At 50.8% G+C, this 24547-nt stretch overlaps 5 protein-coding genes across 5 annotated transcripts; 2 read left to right on the top strand and 3 right to left on the bottom strand.

Annotated features, from left to right (window-relative positions):
* The first annotated feature begins 11462 nt into the window (after nt 1–11462).
* LOC100906540 (UPF0235 protein C15orf40 homolog) lies at nt 11463–12447 on the top strand. The gene is made up of 4 exons (XM_003739552.1): nt 11463–11555; nt 11661–11720; nt 11843–11951; nt 12096–12447. Exons 1-4 carry the CDS (start codon nt 11463–11465, stop codon nt 12314–12316), a joined length of 483 nt encoding a protein of 160 aa, XP_003739600.1. The 3' UTR covers nt 12317–12447.
* A 19-nt stretch (nt 12448–12466) lies between these two features.
* Pmm2 (phosphomannomutase) lies at nt 12467–13644 on the bottom strand. Its single transcript, XM_003739494.2, has 3 exons — nt 13265–13644; nt 12930–13171; nt 12467–12764 (listed from the first exon to the last, which is right to left on the bottom strand). The coding sequence occupies exons 1-3, from the start codon at nt 13564–13566 to the stop codon at nt 12577–12579; spliced, it is 732 nt and encodes a 243-aa protein (XP_003739542.1). The 5' UTR covers nt 13567–13644; the 3' UTR covers nt 12467–12576.
* Nucleotides 13645–13757: 113 nt separating this feature from the next.
* LOC100906685 (eEF1A lysine and N-terminal methyltransferase) lies at nt 13758–16190 on the top strand. The gene is made up of 2 exons (XM_003739553.2): nt 13758–14070; nt 14197–16190. Exon 2 carries the CDS (start codon nt 14204–14206, stop codon nt 16160–16162), a length of 1959 nt encoding a protein of 652 aa, XP_003739601.1. The 5' UTR covers nt 13758–14070; nt 14197–14203; the 3' UTR covers nt 16163–16190.
* A 112-nt stretch (nt 16191–16302) lies between these two features.
* eIF2beta (eukaryotic translation initiation factor 2 subunit beta) lies at nt 16303–18505 on the bottom strand. The gene is made up of 5 exons (XM_003739493.2): nt 18261–18505; nt 17430–17723; nt 17014–17195; nt 16670–16863; nt 16303–16535 (listed from the first exon to the last, which is right to left on the bottom strand). Exons 1-5 carry the CDS (start codon nt 18352–18354, stop codon nt 16352–16354), a joined length of 948 nt encoding a protein of 315 aa, XP_003739541.1. The 5' UTR covers nt 18355–18505; the 3' UTR covers nt 16303–16351.
* A 1480-nt stretch (nt 18506–19985) lies between these two features.
* LOC100906832 (cyclin-K) lies at nt 19986–22988 on the bottom strand. The gene is made up of 11 exons (XM_003739554.2): nt 22762–22988; nt 22402–22553; nt 22235–22310; nt 21883–22075; nt 21616–21786; nt 21321–21529; nt 21121–21204; nt 20882–21031; nt 20601–20681; nt 20249–20454; nt 19986–20150 (listed from the first exon to the last, which is right to left on the bottom strand). Exons 1-11 carry the CDS (start codon nt 22813–22815, stop codon nt 20078–20080), a joined length of 1449 nt encoding a protein of 482 aa, XP_003739602.2. The 5' UTR covers nt 22816–22988; the 3' UTR covers nt 19986–20077.
* Between the last annotated feature and the right edge of the window lie 1559 nt (nt 22989–24547).

The raw sequence follows: 24547 nt of genomic DNA on the forward strand, positions 1-24547 counted from the left end.
GCCACGTTAGATCGATGCGAGAATTAGAGCATTATCAACAATTCGTTTCTTCCTCTCATTGGATATGCCTGTGGATTCGACTGTTCCGTGGTAGAATAGACTTGCCTATCATCAAGTTTCCGTTTTGCTCGAAGTTTCGGGTTCTCACGACGAAAGGTGAAGGAATCGCGTGCTCTCCTCCCATGAGCGCCTCCAAACGATCCATGTCAACCTCTGTAGGACAAATGAAAATACCATTTAGATATCTCTCGCGCATCCCAGTATGAGGAAAATCTGATGGAACCTCGACTCCTGAAGCCGGTACTCCGCATCACCGACCCTCTTAGAAGCTGCTATCGTTCCGTGTCCCCTTTTAATCCCGAATCGGTGCTTTATTGAGCTCCGATGATAATTCCCACGAACCCTATGATCCGATGCATCGCGATGTGCCCCCAAGGCCCGCATGTAAGGACTCTTCGGTTTCAGGAGGCCCCATCTTAAGAGGGGATTTCCCTCTCCTGGGCATCAATCTGGAAGTTTCTCCGTCTGATAAGTCCCTCGTATGCGGGACTTTGCGGTTTTTCCGGGGTAGGACAAATACCGCGGAAGCCTCATTGGTTCCGGTGCATATATTTGGCAGCTGGGGACTACTATTCCAGGTAGATTGGGACGACAAAGAATAGAAGTCTGTGGGACCAGGCGGACGTTAGGAACAAGGCTCGAAGACGGGCTTGGGCCTAAATACTGCTGATCTATTCGGAGCGTCCAAGCATAGGCAAGACAGTCTTCAGGAAGTTACGCATTGAATTTTCTCTCACGTCTCGTTGTTCATCGGCGCGGCGAGACGAAAGTAGGCTGCCGTTATCATCATACCTTTTACGTGGACATTTTTATATCCCATTCCTCATGGATTCGTGGACTCGTTATCGAAAGGTTTCCGCACAAAGTCCCTCATCGGCTCGACGGTCTGAATAGATTCACCTTACCGAATACATACACTGTGTAACGAAAGTGTGCGCGCTTTTGCAATATTTCCTCGAGCTCTTGAACACCTTGATGGATTCCTCTCGTGGAGGGTACAATCCTGCGTCAACCAATCCAATATATACCGATGAAGTGAGTGATGAAAGAACCTATCTGCGAAAAACGCAAAATACCCAGATCTGGAGGCGAATAATTTGCCTTTTCTCCGCTTTAAAATTTCTACACACCTCCCTAAATCCAAATATTTTGGATCGGTTAACGCAGGATTCGAGCTCCCGATAACACTCATATTGTCCACAGAGTTTCACCGGGACTCATCGAAGCGTTCAGAGGCTCGAGGATAACTCCCTAGTGCGCGAAAACTTCCCTTGTACAGTGTTAACTCCTTCCCCTCACGGCTAGAGCAAGCCGGAAACGGAGGTGAGCGCAAAGTTGCATGGACCCGCATGAAGGGTACCCGCATGACGGAGTGTTCTCCTACTCGTCAGTGATTTTCACGTATGCAGATATGTATTTACATGATTTGTTCTCAGGTGAATCCTGAGACTCATTCACGCGTGAAACAATCCTGAAACCTGCGTGAAGGCGCGTAGACACACGCGAAGCTGCAGACTTCCAGAATGTAAGTCATCCTCGAAGTATTCGAAGAAGCCGTAGGTCAGGGCTGGGCATGCCTCGGGACGTATCGCCAGCGTGACTCGCAGACAGACAGCTAACAAACGATTCGTCAAGAAGTGATTGACGAGGAGAGAGGTAGAGAGTCTAACGAAGGCAAGAGAAGTCTCCTCATCCAGACACTTGAGAGCTCAGGACCGCGTGCCAGCCCTCGAGCCGTCCATACGGCGATATAGAAGTTCTACTCTATTTCGAGTGTCGCACGGCTCATTGAGGCTCATTCTACGCTTTCGTCCAGATCGTCGAGAGCGTTCTTGATCGAAATGGAAATCTTGCTTTCAGGAAAGCTGCTACTCGTGAAATCCGCCCGGATTCCCGCAAGATACAGCAGCTAATAAATATAATCAATGACCACCCTCCTGGCGCCGTCGTCGTTGTAGCTGTTCATAGTTATAATTATTCATCGGAGCGAGCCCGGAGAGCCGTCATCTGCGTTAAGCGATTACATCGTTGCAAGTAGAGGATATCGAAAGTGTGGCATCGTTCCGGTCAACCTCGACACCCACGCGATGAGAACCGGGATTTTCGGACGGCGCTCGCAGAATATCTTCCGCAATCGCGCGTACAGATGCTTGGCAGATCCTTTGTGTAAGCCCTTGAATCCATTCTGGGGCGCTTAGTACCGATACAGCACGCAGCCACAGGATCAAAACCACCATTTACGTCTCCGCCGTGAATTTATTCGCCAAAAATCGGCGCGCGTATGCTAGCGCTGTTGTGAACGAAGTATTCCAGAAAATATGCGTTTTGGAAGAAAGCTCACTTACCGACATCGCTGTGGCTCTCCACGGTTAGATTTGTGGTCACGGTTGGAGGTAGATTATAATCTCGTCGCTCTGAGATCACTCGGTCGTAAAGCGGGAGGTTCTCCGACTTGAAGCACGTCGACGTTCGGTACCTGCCGGGGATATCCAAGGGACTGAGGAATAATGCCTCTAGAGTTTCCATCCATAAAGAGCCGTTCGAGCTCTTCTCTCTGATTCACTTGACAGATCCAGAGGTCGCGGCTCAGAAAGCGTCCGCGATAGAGAAATGAAGCCGTTCTCTCTCGGACGAAAATCCAGGCCGGGATCGTTCCACCAGATGAGCCCGAGGCTCCAAAAGAGGGGACATCGGAATACCGTCGACCGGCTCGGAAACGGCCTCATTGGTACAACCGAGCTCTACTCAGCGCAGGGCAGCGTGAAGCAGCTGCTTGCTCCGTTGCAGCTTTCAGCCGACAGCTAGATAAGGCGGCAGAGGGACGTAGAAAGTCTTCCTCGGAGATAAGGTCGCCCCATAGAGACAATCGTGATGCTGCAATACAGCGATGCGCCGGACACGGGGCAGAATTCTTGCAAAAGTGGCTCATATTCTGTGTGGAGTGAGTCGGGGTCGCTCCTCGATAATAATTCGAGGGCGGTCAATTAGGTATGGTATTTCTTCTCAGGCCTTCTACTATTGGGGAGCTCCGAGGATTTTGGGCGTCCTGGACCCGCGATAGAGGAAATATCGTGGAAGAGCTCGCTTCCCTTAGCGGGAGAAATCCACGCTGGGAAATTTCCAATTTTGGTGGCGGCCCCGCTCTTATTCACTTCTCTGTTTCATCGCATCAAAAGCAAGAACCTGATTCCGCTTCTCGGGTTGCAGCGAGAAGGAGAATCTCCGTAACCTACCCTGAGAGCCGCTCAGCCAATTTCTCGTGTCCGTTCTGTCTGGCCAGATCCTGAGGCATACAACCTTGTGAGTTGCACGTCTTTAGAGCTAGAAGCGATCCGGGGCAGGTAAGGAGATACTCGCACAAGTCGGACAGGCCCATCCGCGAAGAGAGATGCAGAAGTGTCTCACTGGTGTCTGGAAAACGAAAAAGGATAAGATGATTTCGTATTCTACAGCTCGAAGGATTCAGAATCGAGCGTGGATCTACCGGAGACGTCTCGAGGGTGGAATTTTTCAGACTGAAGAAAGCGCTCAAGTCGGACGAACAGAGAAGTCGGTGGACCTTCTTCTGCGTCTCGGAAAACATCATGTAGATCCGTTCATTTTCGGTTCTCCTTCGGCCCAGGGTCGATCCAGAGGGGCGGCGGTCGGCCGATTGCCCCCACCCCGCTCGAGGTTTCCGACGGCCCATGTTGAAGGAGGACCCAGGAATCAATCCGCTCCCCCTCCCTCGCCGCGTTGACCGTCTCCCTCCGCTTGGGGGACTTCAGTATCCGCCCTCCGTCGCGACGAAAGCCACCCTCCAGAACACCATGGAGCCGAAATCGAAAACGGAGCCCGCAGAGAGGGGAACGCTACTCTTCAAGATCGACGGATGCAACAAGCCCGAGGGACTGAGCGACATTGGATTCGGAAGGAACAACTTGCGGTTTCCAAAGGAGCGACGTCGATTGCCATGGTCGATAGATCTGCAAAGCGGCCAGTGTCTTCAAATCGACCATTTTCCCACCAAGGGCGCTCCGCGTCCACTCCCGCGTCTGACTGTGAATCGAAATAAAGCAACGGACCGACTCAGGTAGAAGACGAGCCATGCGGGAGAGCTCGCGATCTCGTCGGATATCCCTCTTGCCAATGAGAGCATCGACCAGGCAAGATTTTCATTTTCTTCTGAGGCGCCAGCGAAAATCTCCCACTGAAGGGCGAGACGGCTCGACGAAGCCGATTCAGCCGTGACGTGTCAGAATTTCTAACACTAAAAAATATCAAAAGTCAAGCTCGTTCTTCTTAAAGCTCGGTCGACTCGATGGAAACAGCAATGCGCCCCGTGAAATATGAACGCGAACCTTCCGGCGGCAGCGACGACGACGCCAGCAAGAGAGAAATAATGAACGACGCGGTGCGGGAAAACGAGTCATATAACATCCCTCTCGCTTGGTCACCGGAATTCGCGCGTCACGCCTCCGAGCGCCGTACTAGCTCCGAATCCGAAAAGAAAAGTACCTATTCTCATCGAACATAGAAAAATAAGGTCGAGCGACGAGACGGAGGTTTCCACAGAACGTCAATCATTCCGAGCAATGATTTCCGTCAGCTGTTCACGGCTCCACGCATATCGATTATCATCGGATCGCTTGCGCGAATCTGCACATACCTTTCTTATTGTTTGCTCCTGGCTTAGTCGGCGCGATTGTCCATCGATCTGGTTTCTGTATGGCGCGAAACGCGGCGGTCAATCTCCTGTCGACTCGCTTCAAACAGTGGCTCTGAGTTTTGAGCTCGAGTCGGTCTTTAATAACTCTTTCCAGAACTAGGGATGATGTGTTCGATAGCTGAGTCCGAATGAGGATCGACGCAACCTGGAACAACGAAAAGGAACTTTCCAAGATTCCCAACCTTGCAAGTCGCTCTTCTCGCCCTCCTGGGAGCGGGGCGAATGATTGAACTTTGAATAACCCGACCGACGCACTCGTACAAGACGTACCTGATAAGCAGCATCCGACATGAACTGGAATTGCGTTTTGTGGAACAGGACTGGCGTAGATTTGGGCGTTTGCCTGAAGTAGGCTTGGAGTTCGGTGACTTCGGTCCGATCGTGGGGTGGAGCAGTGGCTAACAGAAGGTATCGACCATCGTCCGAACAATGCACGAGCTGTGCTTTGCTCACGTGACGCGCTTTTGATCCTTCAAAAACGAGGTAGAAGGCGTGGGGTATCGAAGAAAATGAGGTACTGAACTCCATTTCTATAGGCACACCGCCCTGGTGAGGAAGAGAGGAAAAAAATTGTAGTGCATTGCAGATATGTGACGACACCCTAAGAAGCGGCTTCGCGGCTGAAGAGAGTTTCAGCCAAGATTCATTGATGAATTCCCGGAATCGAACTCGATATTCCTCAGTAGTCGACAGGTTCTTCCCACGACCACTCGATTCCGATACCTACACCCTGTCATGGAGACAGGGTCCTGCGGGAAAACGGTTCGGATGAATGATGATCGGTGAATTCTGAGTATCGCGTCAGTTCGACGGCGCGGCGAGGATCTCAGACAGCACTGCAACCGCGAAAACCATACGTCGCTCGGAGGAATTTGCGCTCGTCTCGTCGGCGGCATGACGCAACCACCGTCAGCTCAGCGGCAAGAGTCGCCGTAACCCTGGACTCCGCGAGCGGAATCATGATTATCTAGTTTCACTGACATCCGTTCGCCATAAGGGATTTTCTTCGCCATTTGAAGCTCCTCGGGCAGCATTCCTCCACTACTCGGCGTGCTGACTGCTGACTGAAGCCGCCACGGGATCAAGGGGAATTCCTCGCCAGATACACACATTGAGGGCACGGTGTGTAAATATATATGTAACATACTATATGCTCTTTACAACCACCAGTTGTGCTTTTCATGACGACTCGATTTTTATCTCACCGACACCGATATACCGCAGCTATAATCATTGCCTAGGGAGGGCTGGGTAGAGCGAGGTGGAAATCGTCGGCGACCGGAAAGGCCCCCCCCCCCGGTCGAATCTATCAGCAGAAACCTATAATCTTCCTTTTGTAGAACTGCGGAATCTCATTCAACACCAACGAGCGATGACGAATACTCCGGTACACGCTTATAGCCATCTAAGGTCACACTGGATAATCCATCCGACTTCGAGAAGCGTGTTTACACAACACGGTTTTCAGCCCTCATCTTCGCGTTTTCCGATAATATTCTCAAATCGACAGCGACAAACTTTCAGCGTTTCAGAGCCTCCGGAGCGAGATGATATCTGAGATTGCGATCTTCGGTGATCGAACTACGCTGTATCTGACGTGTCTGCGATGTGGTATTGTCGGTCCCCAATCAGAATTCGGCATCCGAATCTCCCACATCAGAATGTGGCACCACAATTGTAAATTGGCGACGCAGATTTCAGATGGATACGGACACGCGAGAGATGATGAAACTTTCAAGGATCGTGTAAAATGGTCGGAATCCGCTTTCTATTCAAATCGGAATCGGACGTCGCTCGCGAGCGAATTTCGCTAGCATACCAGCCTTAGAAAACGAATCGTTCCGACTCGATCGTCGCGGTTCCCGATTCGAACGTTTCACCTGCACTGCCCCCAACTTGATCGAGCGAAGGAGATGACAACTGCACGAGGTGGGAAACTTTGTCTGATAATAATTGGAAGCCTAAGTCTTGGATTGAACTCACAGCCGGAGCGACGATGCTGGCGGACTTCCTCAGCTCAGCGGCTGAACCGATTGCTCTCATCACTGTTTTCATCACCTGGGCGATAATGAAGGCGACTGCCGTCGATACAACGAGACACGAGATCGCGTTCCACATATTTTCTGATGCACAGCGCTGTCATTGGCTTTCGACTCGGGATCAAAGTTGTCAGTCAATCAGATGCGTTGGTATTCGCGATCGGGACCGCCGCCACCGCCGTCTACAGCAGTAGCGCCGGTGGCTGTCGTGGTATGCTCCTTGTTACTCTACGAGACTGAACGCACAGCATGAATCTGCCGACAGTCCGCGCATCATACATCGCGCCGTCTGACCAAGTATTTCAAGAGTTGCGAATCGAGTAGAGCAGACCGACTTCAGAAACAACAGCAATATGATGAAGGAGGAGAAGAGAAAACGAAAGAAGACTCCGTATAGCGAAGGCAACGATTCCCCCTGAATGAATTCACGACCAGCGATTCTCCAGGAAATCGCCTGCAGAGGCAACCGCCTGAACATCCGATACACACCGGAGCTCCTCCGCTGAAGGAAGTCGTTTCTCTCTCCCTTTTCTTCAAATATACAATTTTTCACCCGAAAACATGGGCAATGGCAGAGACCTCCATAAAACTCGACTGAGCCAGTGAGTCAGCTGATTCCGCCGACCGACGGACAGTCAGAGCCTCCGTCGGTGACAGATCATCATCTGTCGACTCAAATCTACGCTAGGCGGACTCGATGCATTGGAAATCGACGGACCGACGTGAACGCCGGCGGGGCAAACGAGGCGCAGGATACAAACCACACAATACGCTCATTATATCCGACTGAGTGAGAAAATTCAGACAGGAATGCTATTGTCATCGCGTCTGCATTATGAATCACTGTTGCTACCGTGGTTCGATAGCTTGAAGTGGCGTACGGAGATGTACCTGCACGGACAGTCTTCTAAAGTCACGCGGTATTTGATTCCACGGAGATCAGATAGACTTATGGAGACACTCAGACTTCGAATCGATGCAGTGCCACCGGTATCAGACTCGCAGCACTTGTTGTCTGCAGCGCTCAAGGTCCCGAAATAGGGACCATTCAGCCCAGCTGAAAAACTTCAGCCGGGCGTGGCGAGCCGACCGTTGGAGCTTCGAAGACCTCTGCAGTTTTCTTCGATCGAGAAGCAGCGAATTTCTCCTACCGCGATGTCGTACGAGCAATGCCGGAGTCAGAGTCGCGGCGCGGCACCTGACGGATACTTACATAGATCGGGGACTCTGAGGGACGGATTTCCATTTTGACTCGGTCGGGGAGAAGCTCCGTGGGCCGCTCGTCCGCAACCTGTAAGATAACACGGAATACATTTCATTTCAAACTCGCTGCTTTCGTGTACGGATTTTATTATCGTTCACGTTTCAAGCTTTCCCCCGAACGATTATCCCACGAGCAGAGGAGCATGACACAGGAGTTTAATGCCATGTTTCACGGCTTATGCTCCGACAGGCCGCATATCCAAATCATATCGACTATCGGACTATCGGAACTACCAACTGGTCCAGGCAAATGTCACACTCAACGCTGAAAGCGCGGAGCTGCTGTTTCCGAAGGTCCCTCTCTCGTTCTCCACGTTTCTTCCTTTATGTGTGTCGTTAGCGGTCCTCGTATAGAGACGCTCGCTCGCTCGGTCCGTCGGTCGGTCGGCCGTGCGGCATTCAGGACAGCTATTCTTGGTCGAGGCGAGTCGACTAGATTGGAGAGTATCCGGGAGCCTGGATGCGATTCCCGTCGTCCGTGTTCGAAGTCAAGAATCAGCTTTCTGCTGCTCGACGAGATCGCCCGTGCATGGAATATATCGTCCTAAAGGCCTATCAGGCTACGTGCATCCTTACCTACGTACCTGCTCGCCTCTCGACTATTTGATCTGAGCACGGAAAGCGAGGGAACCCTTTTCAGTGCCCCACTCGAAGCCAACTTCACCGTCAGCCGCTCATACAGAAACACTCATCGAGACAGCCCCTAGTTTCTCTCCGTGTAATTGAGTCTCTCTTTGAGTCGCTAAAGGGTCACGTGCTCTGACTGAATCGTGAAATCACAATTTGTGCTCTGAGCGAGAGACTTCGTCCTCCGATCTCCGAGTCAAGCTCTGCTCAGTCAGAATCAGGGGAGCCTCGAGCTTCAAGCATAAAGATTGAATTGCTCCCAAGGCGCGTTAGATGCCCGTAGAGTTGACGGCAGGAGGCGAACGGGTCAACTGACGTCATGCGTTGAAAGAGGCCGTCGGATTCTCGGACGGATTTGAGCAACAGTGTTCACAGTGCTCGCTCAGGAGAAGCACGCTCAGGATTTTCTGATAGCACTTCGTCTCTTTACAGAACCTTAATCGGTTACCTCGGCAGTGGTTCGGTATTCAGGCTTACTTAGTCTACGCCGGCTTTCAATGATAGTTTCTTCAAATGAGGGCCGAAGATTGACACCGATCTGAGCTTTTTCCAAGGTCGAACCACGGACCGCGGAGCGTGAGTGAGTTCCAGAAGAGTTCCCCCGCGGTTCTATTCACAATTAGGAACTGAACCCCGTTTCAATCAAATTTCAGACGGGAACCCGAGATTTCTCATGAAATTCGAAGCGACTCAGAAGACGACTTGAATTTCGAAAACATAGTTCTTCCCCGGCTTTATTCCTGCTTTCCTCCCATTCTTAAGGATGTGAAGCAGCGAAATCGGGAAGCAATTGAAAGAGTCAAATCTGAGCCCGAGAAGCGGCTGAATGGTAGTCGAACGATACGCTGAGATATTTCCAAGAAACGCACGACGAATCGTCTTCCAGTGGTCGCGGATGTCATTAGACTACAGACGTGGTATGATTCTTTGACGTTACTTGCAAGATCAGATACTAATTTACGATGTTCTTCTTTCGACTCCCTTTATACTCCGGGAGTTGAACGAAACGCTAGGCGACATGAGTCACGAGCTTACGGCTAGCTCTCGTATTGATTAGAGGCACAGCTCAAACAAGAAAACGTCAAGAAACATTCCCAACGCTGGAGCTCTTTGCCTCGGTGTGTCATTCGTTTCCGTTGGCCGAGCCGACAGACGGCAGGAGAATTTATCAACAAACTTTCCAGGTTTCTTGCTGAGGCTGATTCATGTTTATCCTTGGGAGAATACTCCCGGGGCGAGGGTCCAAACGAAGGTGGGCTGAATGTCGGACTTTCATTGGGACCTCGAGGCCCAGGTGATATCACCGCAGGTTGTTAGTTCTCGCGATTATCCCGCGAGCTGCGGAGCGATCTCGTCGCAAAAGACGGAAAGCGAAAAATGACGGATCTGCTCGAGAAGACCGAGGGAGGCACTTTGGATGTGCAGAAGGCATCTTTCGCAAAATGATCAAAGCTGACATGAGCTGAGAAGGTTCGCCACTATCTAGCTCTCCAGGAAGGCTTCTCGTAAAAAAAAATCTCGTGCATCAAATTCCGCGCGCTATAAAGGCTGACGAGCAATATTATGGCGTGAAGGGGACCCGACCTTCGGGGAGACTTTAATAGGGGAGCCTCGGAAGAGCATCGACCGGCTCCGCGATGATCGAAACGCCCGCACTCTCGTTGCTCTCTTCAATATGCGCCTTTCGAGGGAAGGTGATGCCTGCACCGAGCTCAGGAATGCATCATAGTTCGGGAATGATTGCGTAGCCACGAACACACGTTCGACGATCGTTCTAGCCGATCTGGTCGGCGTACGGAGGTTTTCATCCGACCAGAGCAACGCCGTTTAGTGTCTATTCGGGACAGCCGCGACCGTTTTCTTGTCCTATCACTGTATCCCGGGTGGATGCGGCAACGTATTCTGACTGAATCATCATCAGCAGCAGCCACTGCCGCTTCAGCAGCAGCATCACCGAGCTCCCATACCGGACTTCTGATTCGAAGTTTTCTGTCTGAAGGACCGGAATCGTCCGTTGACAGAAATCATCGGAAATTCGCGCTCGTTCGAGCAGCCTGTGGCTATGAGGAACTCCCTCCAGCTCGATCGCCGGCCTCGAGCGCTTCAGTCTGAGCAGAACACAGAGAGGAATGCGAGAAAGTTTGATTGGGAGGAAGTATACAGCCGCAAAGAGCGGCTCAATCCCCGGCGCGGGAAAACTTCCACGGAGAAACATTCCAGTGCTCTCAAGAGTTCGACGCTCCTACGATAGCGACATTAGTAGACCTGACGCACCTGTGTCCGTTCCTGGATACTCAGAAACCTATGGCACTCTCGGCTTGGCACTCAGTTTCGCTTGTGTACATCACCGCATGACAATTCGTACGTCCAGTACTCCACCTGTACTCGTCGACGTCGAGGTCAAGATCGAAACACAAATTCAACGCACACTTAACAGAAATCCTAGAGAACTAATCACAAAAACAATACGCTTGTTAACGGTATAGCGACCACGGGATGTACAGCGGTGCTTGTCCACCGAGTGCTCCGTAAGTCTGGATTGTCGAAAAGCGAGTTTCGTTCGCAGACCAAGAGAGGTCGCCACAGGTCGAAGCTTCTTTGAAACCGCGCATCGGGTGAGCCCGCCGCCGCGTCCGTCGCTGTCAAAGCTCGGGTAAGCCAGAATATCCGACTCTGGCTCTAAGTCATTGATTTCTGGACTCATGAGATGGGAATCGACGGGGAGGCCATCAGAATAGGGGAAAATCCCCGATTCGATTCCCGAGATGCTTCGAGTTGCCACCGCGGAGGGCGCTGTCGATCAAAATAAACACGGAGCGAACCCAGGTGGCTCGAATTCGAACGATGTCAGACTCCGCGTAAGTTGGGGAGCTGGAGAGTTTGGAAAGAATCTGTTCGTGATGTGAGGAATGATTCCAGTGAAGCATCTCTCAACATCGGCTCTCCTTCTCCATCGTTTCCAGAAGCTCGGTACGAGCGCGGCCTTCATGGCGAAAGGGAAGAAATCTCAGACGAAGCCTCAGGTATTTGGACTAGGTCATCTGCGGACTCATACATTCTCTACCGAATATCGATTTGTGAATGAATGAGAACTTTGGCCTTGGAGCTCGGAATCTCAAAGATGTCTTTGCCTTTCGTGTGATAGGAACACCCGCCGGCCTCGAATGTGGCGGGAGCTGTGTTCTCCAAAAGCGCAGGAATAGTCGGCGTACGGATACATGCGAAGCCCGGAGCTAAGCTCTCGGCCGTAACTGGTGAGTCCTCATCGACCACTTGATCTCCGGACGGAATCTATAGTCCCAGGGGCTGATCCGTTGCAAGATGCGCTGCCGGAGCGTCGTTGATTTTTATTTACCGGGCAGATCGGCGACAGCGAGTTAATGCGCCGAACTTCGCAGGTATCGGTGCCGAGGCTGTTGAAGTTCAGATAGGAGCTCCACCGGTGGACGGCGAAGCCAATACCGAGCTCGTGAAGTATCTGGCAAAAGCACTGGATCTACGGAAAAGTGACGTATCCCTGGATAGGGGCAGCAGATCCCGAGAGAAAGTGATCCTTATCGAAACGAAATTCTCGTGCGAGGAAATACGCGAAAAAATCGGTGCCCTCGTCGAAACGTGACCGGAAAGAAGCTTCCGGGTCCGCAGAGATTCCTTCTTTCCATGGATGAAGTCCGGAGATTGCGAGAAAGCGCTGTGATTCTTATTAGTTCAAGATATATCGACCTCAAGGAATAAAGAGCTCTATGTTTTCATAAAATTCGTTCTATTTCCTGCAAACCAGTTAGGCAGATCAGGTGAAAGACATAATGCCCCGGGGGCGGAGAGATCTTCGCATCCGCGACGGTGGACTGTTCATTTTCAACGAGGGGTTCTGGTTTATCACAGCTGAAACAGTGCTTTGAGCTGCTGCATCGTATCATCGGGGCTGGTCACGGTGTGGCCCTTAGTGCGAGGGTCTTCGAAAATCTCGTGATCGTTGCCGCCTGGATACGTCTTGTCGCCGAAGAAAAAAATTTCATCGTAACCGTCCCCCTCCACGAACTTTAAGCAATATCGTTTGTCCCAGCCTGCAAAAGGAAAAACTGGTCAGAAGAGAGAACACATGGTACTCCCCTCGGGAAACCGAGTCGGTGCCTTCGAATCAGGTGATTCTCCTGAATTGGTCTGAATGACCCTATGTCGCGAAGTTACGGGACACCGGTAATGAAGTCGAAACTACGAAAGAAACTCACCGTCTGGGTAGATATCGAACGAGATCTGCCCTCCGATTGCGAAGCTCAGCCCGGAATCTGGGAATTTCTCTCTTAGAGCAGAAATCATTGTTTTCCGTATATTGTGTTCCTTGTCGAACTTCTCAAACTCGTCCCTCTCGTTCTGAGAACAGTTCCGTCCAATTGGAGACACGTTCATCATGCCCTGCCGGAATTCGATGAAAGTTCCGCGCTTCTTTGGGAGTTTCAGATCAGCTATGTATCTGTAAAACCTTTAGTCAGAAGACAGAATCTCACACAAATCTATCAATTTATCTTCGTTGAGTTTTCAATCAATCCGAACGACAAGAACTCACTTGAGACAGAAGTTGATCAACGCCTGCAGTCGTTCTTCTCCGATGAATTCCAAGAAGCTCTGGTTGTGGAAATGCTCTCCCTTCTTGTGAGCCACGAGTCCATTCTGAGAGAACACGTAATCGAATTTATGTACACAGTCATGCCCGACCTGTTCCTGGATTTTCGCTAGATCTGAGCCGCCCACGAGACCGATGGCGACTTTTTCATGCAAAGCCTCAAGGAAAGCTTTGAATTCCTTTGTAATGGGGTTCCTCGCTTTAGTTAGAGTCCCGTCAACATCGAACAGAATTATTCTCTTCATGCTCAGCCGCTGGCGACGGAATACAGGGCCACAAGGTAGGAATCAAGATGGCGGCTGGCGCGGCTGAAGTTTTGGCCGCGAGGCAAGATGGCGGACTGCCTATGGGCCGCTAAATCAGCAGGACGGGACCCCACAAACTAAAGTGAACCACCTGGTGAATCATTCCCACAATCACTCCAGTCGTGCTCCGAAAGATTCTCGCCTCTTAGTGACGTCACGCATACAGCACCGTTCATCGCGAACCCCGTTCGATTTCCCCGATTGCAGCGTGCCGGCATCCTGCCCCGGGCCGAGTAGAGAACGTGTGCGCCCAAGGCAGGAGAGCATGTGGCACCGCGCGCCGGTCAGAGCGACAACATAGGATCCGAAACTTCGCGCAACGCAGAATAGGATCCGTCGTCGGGTACATCCTCCGAGAAGATACATTGAACCGGACTTGTACCGGGGCGGAAGCTTAGCGATTCACCGAAGCTGGTCGACTGCGGATCACACCGAGCAAATCAGGTGAGCAGCAACCGTCGGATGGGGGATCTTTCCCTATCTCCCTGGCCCCCTTCCCAACCCTTGTGTTCCGGGTTTCAAACCCCTGGGAATTTAAGCGATCGCTAACTTCAGTAATTCCCCTATCAGGATCGCAATGGAAGCGAACGTGAGCTGCAATCAGCTGCTTCCTAAATCGAAAGCTGACTTCGCTACGAAAGATTACTGGGATCGCTTTTTCACGAAACGAACGGCCGCGTTCGAATGGTACGGAGAATTCTACCAAATATCTCCCGTGATATTCAAGTATGCCAAGCAAAACGATAAATTGCTCGTGGTCGGCTGTGGAAACTCGACAATGTCCCAGGACTTGTACAGGAGCGGATACACTTCGGTGGTGAGCGTCGACATCTCTGACGTCGTGATCAAACAAATGAAGAAGAAATACCCGAAACTAGATTTCCGCACCATGGACGCAACGAACCTCGAATTCTCCGACTCGGAGTTCGGCATCGTAATCGATAAAGGGACCACCGACGCTCTCCTCCCTTCGGACGCTCCCGATAAGATTGAAGTGGCGCACAAAGTTTTCAGCGAGGTCGCTCGCTGTCTCCGTTTCGGCGGACGTTTCATATGCGTCAGTCTGCTTCAGGACCACGTCGCGGGAGCGGTATTCGATTATTTCAGAACGAAGAGCGCACAAGACACGACATGGGTTGTCAGAGTTCACAGATGCGAGGATTGCAAGACGTGCGACTCTAGTCTGATTCTACCGGTTTACATACTCGTTTGCACCAAGATGAAACGGCTACCCACGGGGCCGTGTGTCTTGGAGCTCATGATCGGAGACAAAGCCATGCGGTACACCTCAGCTGAAGATCTATGCAAGGAGATCAAAGAACAGCAGAACTTCGCGTTCTTGAAGAATCACGTCAACAAAACCACGCTGACTGAGGAATTCCATACGCAGCTGTTCTCAACCGAAGACACGCAAAACCCAAAGTACGAACTCTTCATCGTAGACACTCCTGACTCAGACACTCAATGCAAGTTGGCGTGTTTCCTCGTGCCGGAGGGCCGCGAAGTAGAATGGCTCTACGGAACCCCCGAGGGCAGGAAGATAACGGCCAAGCAATGCGGGGCGACCAGGGTGATCTTCGTACATTTGAACCGAGTTTTCACCTACGGGAGTCAGCAGGATATCCAGGACGAGCTGTCTGACGCCATACAAGAGATGGTCCCTCGAAACTTCAAGGAGGGAGTTCGTATACCGTTCATGTCCCTGGGCGATTCTGCAGGCACGAGGAATGTCTTAGAGAAAGGCCACAGCGATCTGAGTGGTACCTTCGTCGTCGAAGACGTGAGGGTTTACCACGAGACGTTCCGCAGACTGGTATTCTGCGGGAGGCAGAGCGTCATCCAGACAGAAATGCGAATCACCGCTGGAGGAGAACTGGACTTCAGTTACCTCTCGGGTGAATACTACAGGTACATGTTGGTCGCGCTCGGCTACTTCGACCAGCCGGGCAGCGCTCTGCTCTTGGGATTGGGCGGTGGCACGCTGGCTTCCTTCATCTCCAAGTTCACCGAGTGGAAAGTTGAAGCCGTCGAGCTAGACCCAGCCATCGTGGAGGTTGCCAGAAAATACTTCGGGCTGCCTGAAAGCACCATCACTCACGTACAAGACGCTTTCAAATTCATAAAAGAGACTACGGGAACCTTCGAAGTAATTCTACTGGATATAGACAGCAAGAATGTCGGACAAGCCATGACCTGCCCGCCGGAAGAGTTTTTGGAAGAGGACTTCCTAGATAACGTCGTCAAACGACTGACCGAGAAGGGAATCTTCGTGGTGAATCTCGCCTGCAGAGACGAAAGCAAGTGTCTAGAAGTGTACCGCACGTTACAGAAGAAATTCCAATATTTGAGCAGAGTCGACATTAGCGAAGATGTCAACAAGATCATAATGGCTTCGAACGTCTGCAAGTTCGATAGTGTCCAGAAATTAATAGAGACGTCGCAGGGGAAGAACGAGATCAGTAATTTGTCCAGAATGATGGAAAGTGTAGATGTGGCGAAGGACGAACAGAAAAATACAGAAAGACTTCATCGGTAGACGAATTATTATTGTTCAATCAATAAATTCGGTTGACTGTTCGGTTTTGTCGTGTACGGTGCCTCGAGGGTCTCTACGATCCGATTCCCTTTCAGAAATCGATAGAGATTTTATCGTTAGAGCCAAAACGCAGAAGTCCGTTAAAGAAAATATTTGGAATCCTTGTTTATTCGTTCTCCCCCATAAGTTCTAGGTAGCTTTAGCCCTGATAGCGGCACGCTTGGCTGTGACTGCTTGGAATCCGCTCTTGATGGACTGTACAGAGCATCTGGACCCGCATTTCTCACATCGCAAAAAGTTCAGACGAGTATCCTTCTCCAAGATTGTTTCGGGTGCACGACACGTGTGACACGTAACGTACTCCTTAATATATCTGGAAAGTCAGCGCTCGATTAATCAAGGGAGCTTCCGTGTTTCATATCGGGCGCGGATCTCAAGCGCTCCCGTAGGGCCAGGCAGGGACGCTCTCCGAGAAGAGCTTGATAAGCACAGGTCTACGATACTAACCTCCGAAGAATGTTCTCAATCTGTTTTTGCTGGAAGCGACCTTTGATGATCAGCTGATTATTCGCATCTACGGATCCGCTAGTTCCTAACTCGGCCAACAAGAAAGCCTGAAGGTGCTTCGACGTTCTTCGCAACGTCTTTGAAATTTCCAGGAAGTTGGCGAATGAAGTTTTCTTGGTTCCGACCCGGAGAACCTGCAATGATCAGGTTCGGAATGGTAGTCATCATTTTTCCAAGGTCTGGAGTGCTCGGGAATTCGGAGAGAATTCCGATCTCGACTCCACCAGCTGCTCTCCGAAAGAATGGACTAGTTCATAATCGTTCATCATGAGACCTCATTTTACCTGTGGCGGTTTCATGACGAACTTGCGCTTCTCTCCGGCAACCATGTCCGGATTCTTCTCCTTCATTATGTTGAATACTCGTTGCAGCAGCTCATCATAGGTATAGTCTCGATCGGATCCACGCCATGCGTCGGTGCCTCCGGATGACGGGGAATCAACCTCTCCTTCGGCTTCCTCGTCAACTGAATCAAGAATCGAGAGCTCATTCATCCAAGATCGCGTTCGTTCATGCACTTGGATCGGCAACAATCACTTCTGTTCATCCCTGGGACTCGTTTTTTTCCGAAGGAGAATCGTCATATCCCTCGTCGCGGTATTGATATTCCCTTGTACCGAAAGCTTGACCAGAAGTAGAGCGGAACATCTCCGCAGGAATACGTGGAAGATTCCCGATAAAATCGATAGTATCTACTCACGTTCGAATTCGTCAACGTTGACCTTCTTCTTCTTTTTCTTCTTCTTCATGTTATTGAAGTCCAGGTCATCGTCCCCACCCACACCGTCGGCTCCGATACCGTCTTTTGCGTTCTGGGAATCGTCGAGCGCACCACCTAGGTCTTCGAGGTTGAAAGTAGGCTTTTTCTTCTTGCGCTTCAGTTTGGTGAAATCTAGGTTCTCGTCGTCATCAATGTTTTCCTTTGAAGCCGCATCTTTGTCTCCTTTCTCGACATCATCGTCAGCAGCTCCTGACGGCGTCGTCGGTGGACCATCTTCAAGGAAAGAATCGAGTTTATCTACAACCATGCGAGAATTTCAGGATGGACTACATAGCCTGAAATTCAGGCGGCTCCGATCTTATCGCGTGAAAGCGTTTCTCCGGACGACACCACCAAGTCTCGAGGGAAGTCGACTTCCGATGTTTGCGACCTCGACTCCGATTTCGAATTTGAGGCGGAGAGCCGCGTCGCCGAGGAGCAAAGCATTTTTCCACAACAGATGAAACGTGCAGTCACGGATCCACGGCAAGGAACTCAGAACCCCAGAATTCCGAGACCCGATCATCTCCAGAGCATATGGTCATGGCTGAAAAATTCCCGACACCGACCGGTCTATGCGAACGATTGGCATTTCGCGGCCGAAATCAGCGACTCCCGAGGTCTCCCCTGCCCCTGATACCATCCAGAGTCGGAGGGGCATCGAGAGGAGCTCTACAGATCCTCAACAGAGGGTTCTCGAAATTTTATCGCTCCAGAGACAGTAGCAACCCTGTGGGACCGGCGTTGAGCCGCTACGAGGCTTTTTCTTACCTTCGATGCCCTCAATCGCCGAAGGATCGAAAGGCTTCTTCTTCTTTTTCTTCTTCTTCATGGTCGGGTCGAACCCAACCTCTTCTTCTGTCATTTTGGAGCTTTTTATCCGCTAGCGAAGTTCACAAACAGCTTTGATTCACCACTTCGAATGTTACCACGTTTCGGCTCACTCCTCTGCTTGAGTCTTGCGTCAGACAAGATGGCGCTTGTCTGCTTTATCCCTCGGAGCTCTGGACTCTGCGGAAACTTCTTTGTTGCCGTTTTCACAATCGGTCCGGTATCCCACCAAGTGGAATATCGCCAATGAAAAAGGGCTCATGTGGAAGATCTGTGCGGTGCCCGTCCATTCGAGGCTACGCGTAAGCCCTGGAGCGATTCGGGTCTTTTCAGGTGTCGGTCAAATAAAGAGTTTCCTTCGATTAGGACTCCAGTGAAGGAACGAGTTGAATCGAGAATTTCGGGTTGGGTGCACCTGTGGGCTGAATTTCGGAATGCGCCTGGGATGCGAAGCTTCGAATCATTCCGAATCTCGAATATGCCGCAAGACGGAACTCTCACAGAAACGAGTCGGAATCAACGTCAGTGCTTTGGTTTTGACGAGGAGTTCAGCGATCCAGAGTGAATCCGGATGAATTTTCCGTACTCGCTTCTCCGCTGCTTCGGCGCTCTTCCCCTTGAGCCCGTCGTGGAATCAGAGTCGAAAATCGACCCCCCCCGTATGTCGTGAACGATGAGGGTTACAATGATTGGTCTGGAGGCTGATGGATCAACTCGTATCTCTTCCCGTTTGCTCGATCCTCTCGATGAACTATTCTTCCGGTCTCTTCTACCCGCAGCTTCCACAGCGGTTCATCGTCTCTATCCCCCTCTGCTGGGGATGTCGTTCGGAGCGGCGAACTTTAACAGAATGCCTAAGACTTGATATGGTGCCTCAAACGCGTCAGCCTCCGGAAGTACTGATGTAGGTTCATGTCCTCGGCATGATTCCATTGGGACGTATGATTCCTCCCGTTTCGAGCGCTGAAGACCGGAATATCAGTGCCGTAAGGTACAGCATTCCTGTGAATGATCAAGTCTCTACACCTAGAACGACTGGATGAACAGGCGGTATCGGATATCGGCGTAGGTACCTGTGAGCTCAAGTCTGGCAAAGACGGAAAGCTTTGAGAAATTCGCCCCAACAAATCAGTCTGTCCTCACATGAGAACGCAATAATGATGCTAATCTTGACACGCTCTCCGCGCTATCGGAAATGCAATCGTCCAGCAGAACCATGACGTCGACTGACGCTCGCGGCATCAGATTTAGCCGTCAGAGAGCTTGATCGAACCATCACAACGACAGCACGCTCAGAAGTTCGACTGCCCAAATTCGCGGGTAATTCTATTGAATTCTGAGTATGTCATCATTGAACCTAACATTTCAGCTCATCTCGACCGGCACCCCATGCTGACGGGAGTATCGCCGCAGTCCGACGAGTACTCGGACCTCAGAGCTATCGCATGCATCTTGCATTCTAGCTTGTAATTCCGGATTAGAATCGAAGAAACGCTCTGATGATCGACCTCTCGCGAGGACGCATCAATAATTTTTTGCAGCCTCTTAGCTGCTATCAGGCATCCTGGAACTCCTGCCGCCTCTCTCCGTTAAACTATGTATTTCGATAATTTTGATCCCTGAGCCTACCTCAATTCCATACGAAGTTCGAATGGCTCTTTGTACAGAAACAATTTTTTAATTTATTACATGGTATCGAAACTATACAGTTTAATGTACACGTTCAAGTTGTTTCTATGGAAACTGTCGTTGAGATATCAGCGCCTCTGCGGAGGCATCATGTACGCACTTTGGCCACGCATGTAGGGATGGTGGGATTGGGATGAGGTCCTGAAAAATGAATGAGAACTCACGGAGCCGTCCCCCCTCGACCCCTATCGAGCTGACTGATGAAGAATTGCTCAGCAGGAAAGGAAGCCATCACTAACCTGTAATGATCCCTTATCGGACCCCCGGCGGGCTGAGGCATCTGTCGAACCTGATGAGGCGATGTGCCCATGTGATGCACTCCAGTGCCGCTCTGATAAAATTGATGGGAAGAAGCCGTGAAGTCCTGAGGCGGCGGCACCTGCATGAAGTAGCCGTGCGGGGGATACGCCGATGAAACCGACGAATTTGATCCTACAGGACGGGCCTGGAAAGAAACGCGATTCCTTGTTGAGACTGGGAACCCTTGCCTTTAGGCTCTGCGAAGTACAGCTGTTCGATCCCTCTTCACTGGAGGATACGGCAGCGAATGAGTAACGCGAGGTACACGAGTCAGAATTTCCAAAAACGTACATGCACTGGAGGTCCCTGCGTATTCAAACCCGGATGCAGGGGCGGAGGCGGATGGGGATACTGAGCCGCAGCGATACCTGGCTGTAACTCGAGTAGATGGATGACTTTTTAAAAAATCATCTCAAAGTTTCGCTCCATTCACGCGATGCTTTGCTCCGCGATAGTTCTTCATGCCCGACATTCGGATGGAACGAATCGCTCAAACGGAGGGCTGAATACCCCGAGGGGAAGAAATCCAAACCCCGGTCCATCTTCATTCGAGAGATACACCGCGAGCTCACCTGATTCGGGATGGCATTGGGCTGCGGCGGTATGGGCGGCAATGGAGGCATCGACTGGAATCCCTGATGCGATGGAATCAGCGGCGGTTCCGAGGGGGGCGGCGCGAAGAATTGCGGGGGTTCCTTTGGTAGCGGAGGCGCCACAGAGTTCTGAAAAAAGCGTATGAATGAGGAATGTGTTTCGGAGCGAGAATGCTCCGAAGCTCTGAATGGATTATTCGAAACGACGCGACACTCACAATGGTCGATACCATGGGGGGCATTGGAGGCGCCTGGAGTTTTTTGTCTTGTGCAATGGCATGAATTTCCTCCTTTTTCTCTAGCTGCAAGTTCGTGGCGAGATATGAGCCACAAAATTCTTCGTGCTGCCTCACAAAGTATTCGGCGAAGCATGATTATTGGAGCTGGGAAAAGCTCTTGTTGTAGTCACCGCACTTACCTTCAGTTTTGGCTGGGGTGGCGGAGACGCTGGTCGATGTCTCTTTGGAGTACCCGGACTGACTTCCTCTTCTGCGGGCGAGTCTTGAGGCTGTTCGGGATGCGTCGTCTGATACAAGTCTAGGATTTGATGACAAATGTCTTCAAGCAGGTCGTTCGAGACTTCCGATGCAAAAGCCTCCCACCATCGACGTTGACTCGGTGTTCGTCCTGAAGGAAGATAATTTTTGATCTCAAGATTCTCAGATGAGGAGCTCGGCCTAGGTGCTCATTTCCGAGAAGAGAAGAATACGAACCTTGCCAATCGCTAATCTCGAACTGTCCTAGCTTGCTCGCAAGATATATTGCCGCGATAGCTATGATCTCGGGCTCCCATTGAAGACAGAGCGTTGTTTGGAACGAATCATTGATGAATGTCCATGCCATCTGAACCATCTTGCCGATTTTGTCCCGATCGCCGAGAATACCTGGAGGCATTCAATGAATTTCACAATGGATTATTCAATAGACGTCAGCGTGGCTAAGTCTCCGGATCTGTATAATTTCATGAGGACTCCGCTCACCCTTGGCGTATTTTAGTATAAACTGGTACGGATGTTGGACTTGGAGGTCGAACTTGATCGTTTTCAGGAGTATTCGTTCCAAGGTCATGACTTCTTCCCTCGGATCGTCGCCGAATTGTTGGAACTGCCTGTCCGTCAGGAACTCCTGCGCCGTTGCGATGATTTGTTTGCATTTCTTCGGTGTCTCTTCCACCTGAGTAGAGTTGCGAAATAATCAAGCTGCGGGGGTCGATCGGAGAGAAGGAGACTCGAGCATCGTTTCGACGCGCCGCGGTGCGGGTGTGCAGCTTGGCCTCGCGTACGCGACCGAACCCCTAAGACTAGCCCATATTCAATCGAAGCATCTACGAACCTTTCCAGCGAGGAGTAAACAACAACATGATGTGATAAATCGCGGGAACTGTTTAAAGCTATGAAACATGTAAAATCTGTAAATGAAATACCCCGACGTTAGAAGAGTACTCGACGGAGGACAGACCAGCTCGAGAACATGGAGGTGGTACGTAAAGGAGCAGGCACCTGTGAAAGTAGACTGTGCCACTCGCAGTGGTCTCGTACTTCAAGCCCAGCTTTGCTCCGACCTTCACAATGAGTCTGACTCCTTCTCGTCGGTAGCGCATCTCTTTACTGTTCGAGATTCCATCCAAAAATGACGGTGTTTTCCTCAGAGCCTGCAAGCCGAATTCGTCGTGACGAACCACTTTCCGAAAGACTCGTACGGAAGATCGAGCCCAAAACAATATCAATGGAAAGCCGATGGAGTTGAGTGGTGAAATTTAGGAAATATCATCCTTGCGAATGATCGCAAGCGATCTCGGTCATCATGACTCGGCTCGCTTCGAGTGCAAAATCGCAGCTTCCGTTCACAACCTCGCTTACCTTTTTATCGTAGTACCAGTTCGGCATTTTGAAACGAATCTCTGGCTGCGTCATTGTAAAGCTTATTGGACAGCCTGGATTGCACTCAATAATCAACTTCAACAGTCATCAATCGCACGGGGAAACCTTCTCGACGTCCACTTTGACTAAATCTTACACCGTTCGTTTTAACGTCAACAACAACAAGCATGAGCTCCGAGATCTGTCGCCATCTTTCTGCTACACCCGGATGGGCCGGTCGGTATCTGCCTCCGTGTGTCTCTACCCTCTCTCAAACAATAACGATTTCGGCTGATTCAGCGGAGAAATCGTGCGCCGCCGCTGCTTACTCAGGAATTACTGAATCGAAAATTCGGCTCCTCATCATTCTGTACCATCGCCTGTGTCTCGTCGATCGGGGTTGAACATTATCGAGCTCGCGTCCAATAAGGAAGAATGTCAGGGGGGAAATCATTCCGAAGAAAACAAAGACCACCCCCTGGGAGAGTGTATGGTGGTGGATAGTAGATGATTTGTGGATGATCCTCGCTGAGAGCTTGAGGGCGCCCGGGCGGGTTCTCATACTTCCTGTTGAACGAAATAGATCTCAAACTCCTCAATCTCATTAGCATTGCCTCGGTTTCGGAACCCCAGACGTGAGCTTCCTTCGTCTTCAACATTGGAAATCACTTTCGCGGCTCTGATAGTCGAGGCGTCGTTTTTTTGTATTGCTTCGAATGACTGATCACCTACTCGCCGTCAGGTCGACGCCAATTATTGTCGTCTTTGCATTGTCGTATATAGTCGAGCTCTGGAACTCCTGCGAAGTGGACTACTGTCCGGAGCCGATTCAGTGCCTTCCGAATTCCTGGACTCCGACGCCAGGATTTGCATGATCAGTGTTCCGCCGTTGAGCGCGGAGTTTCGCTCGCGGCACCATGCGACTTTCCACAATCGAAATTCAAAGGTTCCCCGAGCAGTGATGACGATCAATTCTTAATGAAAACCAAGCAGACGGGAGTTGGCGATCCACCTAGCGGAAACGAGGATCGCCTCTATTCGAAGGTCTTCGGGGGGAAGGAACAACTGGGGTGGGGGGGGCGAGTATCGCCGGTGTGGCGCTGTCACCAAACATGCAGTTGAAAAGCTGTCTGTGAAGGCTCGGTACGCGGCAGTGAAAAAGTAATTTTTGATCTACATGCGCTATGCGATTGATTGAACGGAATATTCTGCCTCCCTCACCCACAAGTCCATCATCGATCGTTTGGGGATCATGAGAAGCTGGGTGATTGCCAGGCTGTAGTCGTAGATAGATGGGGATCTTGCACGACGCGATATCACGCACTTTCAACATGAGGCCTCAAAGGCGACGGCTCGATAGCGCTGGGCGGTGCGTTGGGGGAGAAAACCTGGACTCACTTACAGCTAAGTAAGCGAGATATACAAGAGACACATATTTATATACAGGGGGGTCCCCAAGTCGATTTTTTTTCTTTGCAACGGTGAGGTTCAGAGGAAAATTGCGATGAACTACCCCCCCTGGCTTTTTGATTTCCCATTGGGGAAACATATTGCCGACTGAATCAGGGATGATGCCCACGATAAAGAGTCTCATACTCGATTTTCCCCATGGCGGAAGACGGAGCGTTCCTTTTTTCCTGATTCTCTCCATCGAAAACGGCTAGATTTAGAAGAATAACGTGAAGCTTGACCCATCCTTATTTTCGATTCGACATCCGAAAATGATGTCCCCACCTCTTTATCTTCGAAACTGAGCGTTTCCGAGGATACCGAGAATAGCATTTAG

Source organism: Galendromus occidentalis, unplaced genomic scaffold (assembly GCF_000255335.2).
Source record: "Galendromus occidentalis unplaced genomic scaffold, Mocc_1.1 scf7180000076543, whole genome shotgun sequence".
NCBI classification, from domain to species: domain Eukaryota; kingdom Metazoa; phylum Arthropoda; class Arachnida; order Mesostigmata; family Phytoseiidae; genus Galendromus; species Galendromus occidentalis.